The following is a 9,317-nucleotide window of genomic DNA, read 5'->3' as shown; positions in this document are numbered from 1 at the left end:
TTTTGAACTGATCTTATTTTATATTCACGTCAGATTTATCAAAATGAAATATATTCATGATTCTAACTGTGAAATAATAATTAGTATGTATTTACGAGCAAATATAATTGGTTTGTTGGTGAAAATGTTTATATTTGTTCCCTCATATTTCCTTCGGTCGTAAGCAAGGACAGAGTCACCATATGTCCCGGGGGCATTGCCACCCCCATTTTTTTTTATTATTAAAAAATTATATGGTAAAATGTTAAATTAGGGTTCTAAATTTTAATTTATTTTGATTTTATCTTTTCGTTTTCTATGGTTAATTATACTTTGTCCCCTCCCTATTTCCTATGATTAATTATATTTACTCTCCTTAAATTGAAATCTTGGCTCCGTCTAGAAGCGCTCCTCTTCTTTCTTGTAAAATGATCTTTTCTTTTTATAATTGAAGTAGGTAAGGGAGTGAGTCAGGCCCTTAGCTCTCTAAATTGTTGTTTAATGATAATTTTGGTTTTTAATAGTTTAAAAGTTTATAAAATTAAGTTTTAATTTTAAAAAAATTAAAATTAATAAATGAATTAATTTCATTATCTAATTTCAATTTCGTCCCTAATCTCAATAAGGGAAATTATAGTGAATAACAAAATGATCACGATAAATATTGGATTAAAATGTGTTTATAATTACATATATGATTATTAGAGATTGTGATTTAAGTTATATTTGGATCAAAATGAAAAGTTCGCACTCTCAATAAATTCGTGTGTTCACATCTCAAAGATTTAGGACCATAGTACATTTTAGGGTAAACTATGTATTTAATACTTAAATTATCAGTTTTGGTCAGTTTTAGTATTTAAACTTTCAGATTTTTCAAAACTTAATGTTAAATTTTGAATGGGTACTAAAATAAAACAAAAATTAAACTTTAAGTATGGTTTTGAAAGTTAAGGTATTAAAATGGACCAAAAGTGGTAGTTTAAGTACTAAATACATAATTAACCCAAAATTTTATTTGCCCCTATTTGCACTTTTTCTCATCAAGATTTTTATTTTATTTTTATTTTTCATAAATCGTATCAATAGGAAACTTGTCATTTTATTTGGAGTAATCAACAATTATGCCTTCAAAGTTTATTCAATATATTATGATGATCAATCTTGGAAGGCACCTTTGATAGATCTTTGTTTCGTCCCACACTGGCAAAGATCTTTCTAATATACTCAATAAATCATTATTTAAATTAATAAAACCAACCCAATCGGTGAAATAATCAAAGATTATAATAAATCATCAAATAAACAATACAAAAAAGGTAAAAATATGTTAATTAACAATTCTATTATTTTACACGTTTTATCAGGTTACATGCCCTGGGATTTTGTCTTGGATTATATAATATAAAAGCAAAATAAATAAATTAAAAATTAAAAATAGACCGTATCTCCTTCCAACTTATTACAAAGAGATTTGTTTCCTTGGTGCATCTCTTCCATGGGGACTTTTCTCCTCTCTAGGAAGAAGCCTTGGAAACATCCTTACTTGACCTATTGTACTTCATATGACTATTTACTAGTTGACCGGCTGAAATTGCAGACATGAGCGACAACTCCCCCGCAAGGACGGCACCGGCTACTACGGTTGCCAGTGTCCTCGAATTCGCTCCGGGCATCTCTTTGCTCGCACCTTTCACTCCGAGTAAATTCAAACAGGCTGACTGAGATGCAAGTTGAGTTCCACCACCAACAGTGCCAACCTAAAGGATGAATCATGGGGGAATAGAGATGATTAGGCACTAACTCAATCAATAACCCGGATAATGTTTTGGTAATTTGAATTCTTGTGTTTCGATAATCAGACACGATTGGTTACCTCGATAGAAGGCATTGTGACAGAGACGTGAAGGTCCTTGCCGGCGTTAACAGCTTCCATCATGGTGATGCAATGAGAGCTCTCGATGTTTTGAGCCGGATCTTGGCCAGTAGCTATGTAGACTGCAGACACAATGTTACTGGCATGAGCGTTGAATCCACCCAGAGCTCCAGCCATGGCTGAGCCAGTAAGGTTCTTAAGCATGTTAAGCTCCACGAGAGACTCCACACTTGTCTTCAAGACCTTCCTCACCACATCACCTGGAATGATGGCTTCGCAGACAACAGATTTGCCTCGTCCTTCGATCCAATTAACCGCAGCTGGTTTTTTGTCTGAACAAAATTTCCTACATGAACAAATTCATACATTCAGTAATCGAAGTCGAGCGGTAAATAGATATATAACATAAATATTGCAAGTCTATGCAAAAAAAAAACTCACCAGAGATGCCAAGGACATCCATGTCAGGGAAATCGGTTTGAAGGAAATCCAAAACATTTTGGACTCCCTTGGAAACCATGTTCATCCCCATGGCATCACCGGTACTGCAAGTGAATCTCATATACAGATTTTTCCCTGCAATTGCACACTTGATACCTTGAAGCCTACCAAATCTACTGGATCTGCAACCACCAAAAGAATCCAAAACTTTCAATAAGCCATTACAGATATTAGCTTGAATTGTAAATCAATCGATCCGGAATTCAATAAAGGTCGAAACGAACCTGTTGAAAACAACAGATAAGGTCTCGAAGTTATCGGGATCCTCCAAATACAACTTCAAATCAGCTGCCCTTTTCGCTGTACCGAACCGTACAACCGGGGCTCTAGTCATTCCATCTTTCAACAGAACACAAGTAGCTCCACCGGACAAATGAATAGCCTTGCAGCCCCTATTAGTGCTGGCCACCAAGCATCCTTCAGTGGTTGCCATAGGAACAGAGAACTCTCTTCCATTAAGCAACAGAGGGCCAGCGATTCCCACGGGAATCTGCACGTACCCGACCGGCATCTCGCAACACTGCCCTAAAACCGACTCGTAATCGAACCCCTCCAAGGGCAATCCAGACAACGACTTCCCGGTTAATCTCTGCAACGCTTCACGCCTGATTGCAGCCGCTCTCTTGCAATCACCTAGTTTCGATTCCAACGAATAAGAAGGGGTAGTTCCCGCCACTACGGATTTAATTATCTCCTCGTCTTCCTCCATTAAAACTGTCACAGGCTTTTCATCGAACACTTTCTGGGCAGTTACGATGGTTGCCTGAGGAGCCAGCGGAGGCAGCGAGCAATCTAGAGCTTGTCCACAAGGGACTTTGCGGGCATCTTCTTTACAAAGAAAAAATTCATTTTCCTCTTCCTCGTCCTCGGAAATCCAAACGTCGGGGGACGGTCGGAAAACCAAAGACTGAACAAAGTCAATCCCGAAGAACCCCAAAAGGTAAATGAACGATGCTACAAAGGCGATAATCGCGACGATCTCGGAGAAGGTGACGACGTGGAGAGGCGTGGAGGTACGGATCTTTTCACGCCAACGTGAAAGAAGGAAGTAAACCAGCGAGAAGAAAAGGGTAAAGAAAGCAGCATTCGTCAGGTGCAAAGGAAGCGGCAATGCATCGGAGGCTTTAGTGGGATCTTCATCTAAAGAAACAGTCTTCGTCGGCTTCAGAGCTTGAACGGGTTTAGCTGAAGAAAACCGGGTAGCCTTCATTTCGGGTGTTTAAGGCGGCGGAAGCGGTAGTCCGGCGGTGGAGGAAGCGGAGGAGAAAACCGAAACAACTAAGACTCGACTCTCAGTTACTTTCTTTAAACGATTTGAGATGCTGGAAGTTCAGGGGAAGGCGGTATTTATAACATTTTACGGAAGTGCGCGTGGTAAAAGGCGCGTGAAGGGAAGAGGGGACAATGTTCGGCACGTGCCACTGTAATAAAACATTAAGAGAAGAGTCAAAGAAAGAATTTTTAAGGCAGTGTTTGGGGAAATGCTTTGTCTGCACCTTCCCTGGATATTTTTCATTTTCGTTTTGGTCTTTCGGTTTTTCCCCATGCACTGTTATTTTGGTATTTTCTGTCATTTATTTATATTTTATTAATCTTTTAATTATTCCTAAATTTGTATCATTTTTCATTAAGTCTTGAAATATTCATAAATTTAGAACTTCGATGGTAGATTTAGAAATATTTTTTAAGACAGGTACATATATATTAATAACAAAAAAATTTCGTATTGAGATAGATATCTTAAATAAAATGAACAACTAACATAGAAAAATTTAAGTTCTAGGGTGGACACGTACTCACCTGACTTGTACATATATCCGTCACCATAGACCGTAATATGATATTTTTTGTCAAATTATTCTTTACATTTCTTATTAATTTAGAGTAAGTACAAGTTAGTATCTATTTAAAGATAACTCTTAACATTTTGACATTGAATGTTCACACTCTTGTATTTATATATATATTTTTATTATGTATGTGTTTAAAATATTATATATTTATATAAATTTCTATACATTATTATGTTATAAAAAATTCCACGTGTTGGTATTTTTAGTGTTACGTAATAAGATTTGAGCTGCTTACCCTTTGTATGAGAAAAATAATAATATGATATAGACGATAGAATTGAAGGTTTTTTTCCCAAAATAATAAGCAATATGATAACTATTCATCACCATGGCTGAAGGCTTGGACCGCCTGACCAAGTTTTCTTCATAAAAAAATCCATATAAGTTAAACTAGGGTAAATTAAACATTTAATATCTAAACTATCAGTTTTGATCTGTTTTAGTATTGGATCTTTCAGTTTTTTCGAAACCATACCTAATATTTAGTTTTCATTTAATTTTAGTACCCACCGTTAAAAACTTAATGTGTTTGTACCTAAACTATCAGTTTTGGTCTGTTTAGGTACTAAAAGTTTCAATTTTTTCAAATCTTAAATTTTGAATGGGATACTAAAATGAAACAAAAACTAAAGTTTTCAATGGCATGATACTAAAATGAAATAAAAATTTAACTTTAGGTATGGTTTTGAACAAAATAAAAGTTATTATACTAAAACGGACTAAAACTGATAGTTTAGGTACTAAACGTGTAATTTTCTCATTGAACTACTGCTTTCGTATTTATATATATATATGTGCAGGCATGGTCAGGCCAACCAAACTAGAAGATTTTAACTTTATATTATATTTTTTAAATTTCCCAGTTATTAATTTTCATAGCAGAATATTGACTGTTATATTGTCATGTTTTAGACCATTATTACATGCATAAAATTAGGTTAGAGTTCGGGAAAAACATGCATCTTCAATTAAGAACTCCATTAATAAAACTGGGACAGAGTCGAAGACAACAAATTTATTACAAGTGTTCAGTTCTACAGAAATGCAGTTGGAAGAAACAAGTTATTTCCAGACAGGTAGAACTTTGCATTCAATAACAATGCATATGTGTGCATGCAGGCAGGCAGGCAGTAGTTGAACCTGATTATAGAGTTTTAAGGGGTCAACTTAAAGCTTTAAAAAGTTTAGAGGTTTAAATTAAAAAAATAAAACTTGTGAAGGGTTTAGTTTACATTTTCAAAAGAATTGGGGTCTAACTATAATTTTTGTAAATTCGAGAGGCATATTGAGACAACAAGTTTATTTAAGTATTTACTAAAATTCAAATATAATTAAAAAATATAAGCTCAAGTATAAATTTATATAACAGACCTAATTCGAGGTCCTTAGTCGACGTGTGATGCAGTGGCGTATCATGGCCTAGGTAGGCCTAGGTCGTGGCTCATCCTATGCCAAAAATAGGGTAAATTACCTTTTAATAATCCACCGATTATTTAGTTTTTGTTTTGGTCATCTGACTATTATTTATTTTAAATCATACATAACATTACATTTTAGTAACTTGTCTTTAAAAACAAACGATAATGTTAACGTGTCATCGTAAGATAATTTCACATCAAGATTGAAAAATAATTAAAATTGTCATGTTAGTATTATTATTGATTTTTTAACGATATGTGATAAAAACATAACGAAAACGTAACATTAGGTATGATTTTGAAAAAGAATAAAAGTTAAATGACCAAAACATAGATTAAGTAATAGATGAGAAAACAAATAGGTAATTTACCCTAAATAAAAATATGTATGAATTGTGTTAGGAAAGTTAAATACATATCGCTCCCATTAGTATATATAATTTTTTTTAACTTTTAATCTAAATATATATGTAAATATTATTATATTTTTAAATTATTATTAATATTAATATCATTATTATTATTATTATTATCAAACGAGAAAACTTTTCACAAGATAAATTTGAATTTGTCAATCAAGGTAACTTGTGAAATAATATCTATCATCATCAAAATAAACTTTTTTATTTTCAAACCAATAAAAAAATTTATAAAATAAATTATATATTTATTTTCAAAACATGTCATTTATTAGACAAATAAGGATGATAAAGCTAATTGATTTAAGTGGCTGCCTGGCTTTGCCCATTTTCCTTTTATTTGGACTTTGGAATTTGAATGCTCATCATCATCAATCACATGCATAAGGGATGGATAGATGGACAGGCGGGATAATCGTTCTCCTAATAATTTAAAATTATTATATATTTTAAAATTTTAAGTATCTTTTATTGAAATTTTATTTTCGTTCCTCGAAATTTTATAAGTTCGTTATTTTTTAAAATTTTAAAAATTCATCCTAGTAACATAAAATAATGTGTTCATCCCTGCATGCATCACTATTGATATATACATATAGTGTCGAATGCAAGGCTTGTCCGGGGTGGGCACGTGCCTATCTGGAATCCGATTTGTTTGTATTAGTTGTCCGTTTTATTATTAATGTCTATCTTAAAATTTCTTTTGTGTACATTTCATACGAAAAATTTCTATTATAAATATATTTGTATCCACTCCTAATAGTACTTTTAGATCCGTCACTATACATTTGTTACACATTTTATTCGTATGTTACATTTACGTGTATATAAAAATATATATTCATATGCGATAGTCAACTTCATGCACGCATATTTAAGCACTGAAAATAATGCAGATTGTCTTGACTGAATTTGCAAAGGCACAAGGTAAGACAGCTTAATTATTCCTTAAGTTATATTTAACATTTTCATAGTCCAACCATTATACAATGTTCGAGTCTATATTACAATATAGACTCGAACATTATATTTTAATATATCAAAATTACTCTATATTTACGTGTATATTGTTTTCATCATACATTTGTTGGTTAAAACATCATGATTATGGTATTAAAAGTAGTAATCTTTGATGAAGATATACGTAATTTCATGTTGGGGGAAGACGTCTTGTTTAATGCTAGATGTTGAAGGTAACTGGCTAACTGCCCTAGACCAAAAATTATAATTAAATAACCATTTTCCCTTTTTAATACTAAATTATAACCCTAAACTATTACTACATAATTATTACATTGACTTTTTTTCTGTTGTAGACTTTCTTCCAATGAAAAAAATTATTATTTTATTTGTTTAGTCCTTGAAATAACTTTAACATGAACTTGGTAAAATATATGAATTATGATTAAATATTGGTTTCATTAGGCAAAGAAAAGGTAGCTTAATAGTGGATATAAACCTTCAAAGTTTAACCATAAAAATCCCATTCACAACAATCACATCTTCATCACTATCAGTTTCTTATTAATGTTGGCAAAGTTGACTAAAGATAGACGTTGAATTGTTAAATTTTGAAAGAGGAGAGTGTAGTTTTATTATTATATTAAATTATAATTTTAAGGTTTAAGGGTGTCATTGTCCGTGTAGACCTAATTTATCATTTTTGTCACTATCTTATTTTCGCGTCAATTTAACTCTTAAATTTATTTAATTGCATCATTATATATCTTACCTAACTTAAAACCCTAAACCCTAAATCCTAAGTTATAATTAAGAATTTAGGGTTTATAGGGTATGGGGTTATAGTTTCGGGTTTAAAGTTTATAATTTAGTGTTTTAAGTTATGGGTGTGGTATAGAATGATGCAATTGAACAACTCCGAGGGCTAAATTGATGAAAAATAAGATAAGTGTAAAAGTGAAATTGTGTCATTTTAGGAGGGCTGATTCTGACAAAAAATAACCTTTTTCTTAATTTTAAAAAAATTTGGAGAGAGCAAAGTGAAATTGTGTCATTTTAGGAGGGCTGATTCTGACAATATTATAATTTTTTTTCCATTTTCAAACATTAATTAATTTTATATCACGATTTATCAACTTCGTTAATGGAATTAAAATATTAAAAATTTACTTATAATATATTAAATTATTATTATTATTTATATATAGTTTTTTAGAAAGAATTATACATATAGTGAGGTCGGTAAAGTTTAATAACATTAATTAGTCTGCCTAACAATACTTGCTTTTAGCCTTTTGGATTAATGGAATATTAACTAGAAATAAATAAGTATAAATTTTTTAATAGAAACAATAAACATGATAATATTAACAGGAAACTGAAAATTATTTTTTAAAAAATCAATAAACAATAAATTCTATCATAAAATAATTTATTACTTTTTGGTATAGTCACCGATTTTTTATTTATTGATCGATTAATCTGAATCGGGTATCATAGAGGCAAAGGTGACCCTCCCAATCTAATTACTCTATTCACAATTGTCAGAATTCATATCCCTGACTTTACTTAAGAGATCTAGTCCTTCATTCGATTAAACCAACATATTGTTGGTTTATATGACACAAATGAAATTTTAGAAAAATAATTAAAGCATTACATAAAAAACATGAGCATGCAAGACAAATAATAAATTTATCAAATTAATCTACACAAATGAATTATAAAAATGTTAAAATTCGTATAAATATTAATTAAAAACACATAACGGTACCTTATCCTTAAGTTGAGTAGTTAAATTGAAAACTTTTAAACTTTAGTACCAAAATAGGAGTGAGAATATAGTTAGTTGATGAATGATATAATTTACCCATAAAATGCAGTGTCGTTAAGTTCTTAACAACGAGGTACTAACATGAAATAAAAACTAACGTTATGTATGCTTTTGAAAAATTAAAAGTTTAGGTACCAAAACATACCAAAATTGATCATTTAGATACCAAACGCGCAATTTACCCAAAAAAATTAATGCAAATATACAAAAATCTCCTCTCTTTTCTCTTTCTTGGTCTTTGTTTCTCTTAAAAAAATAGCATGAAATACCTTGATTGTCCTTCACATGTTTGCGTGTGTGTTTTATCTTGAAGTTTTTTTATGGTAAACTCTTGGGTTTGAACCATTTTTTATTTTATCAGAAGTTTTCAATGACAAATTAATTTTCTTTTCAGTTGAGTTTTTGTATTATTTCCTGTTTATGTTTGTTCTAAACATAACATTTTTAATTTTAGTCATTTATTTTTATTTTTAATCT

At 31.2% G+C, this 9,317-nt stretch overlaps 1 protein-coding gene across 1 annotated transcript; it reads right to left on the bottom strand.

Annotated features, from left to right (window-relative positions):
- Positions 1 to 1,302: 1,302 nt before the first annotated feature.
- Positions 1,303 to 3,653, bottom strand: LOC120175361 (3-hydroxy-3-methylglutaryl-coenzyme A reductase 1-like). The gene is made up of 4 exons (XM_039181993.1): positions 2,581 to 3,653; positions 2,293 to 2,478; positions 1,856 to 2,201; positions 1,303 to 1,739 (listed from the first exon to the last, which is right to left on the bottom strand). Exons 1-4 carry the CDS (start codon positions 3,564 to 3,566, stop codon positions 1,497 to 1,499), a joined length of 1,761 nt encoding a protein of 586 aa, XP_039037924.1. The 5' UTR covers positions 3,567 to 3,653; the 3' UTR covers positions 1,303 to 1,496.
- Positions 3,654 to 9,317: the final 5,664 nt, after the last annotated feature.

The sequence above is a fragment of the Hibiscus syriacus genome, unplaced genomic scaffold, assembly GCF_006381635.1.
Source record: "Hibiscus syriacus cultivar Baekdansim isolate YM2019G1 unplaced genomic scaffold, ASM638163v2 tig00112206_pilon, whole genome shotgun sequence".
In the NCBI taxonomy this organism is placed as follows: Eukaryota; Viridiplantae; Streptophyta; class Magnoliopsida; order Malvales; family Malvaceae; genus Hibiscus; species Hibiscus syriacus.
This window is presented reverse-complemented; position numbering and strand designations above follow the sequence as displayed.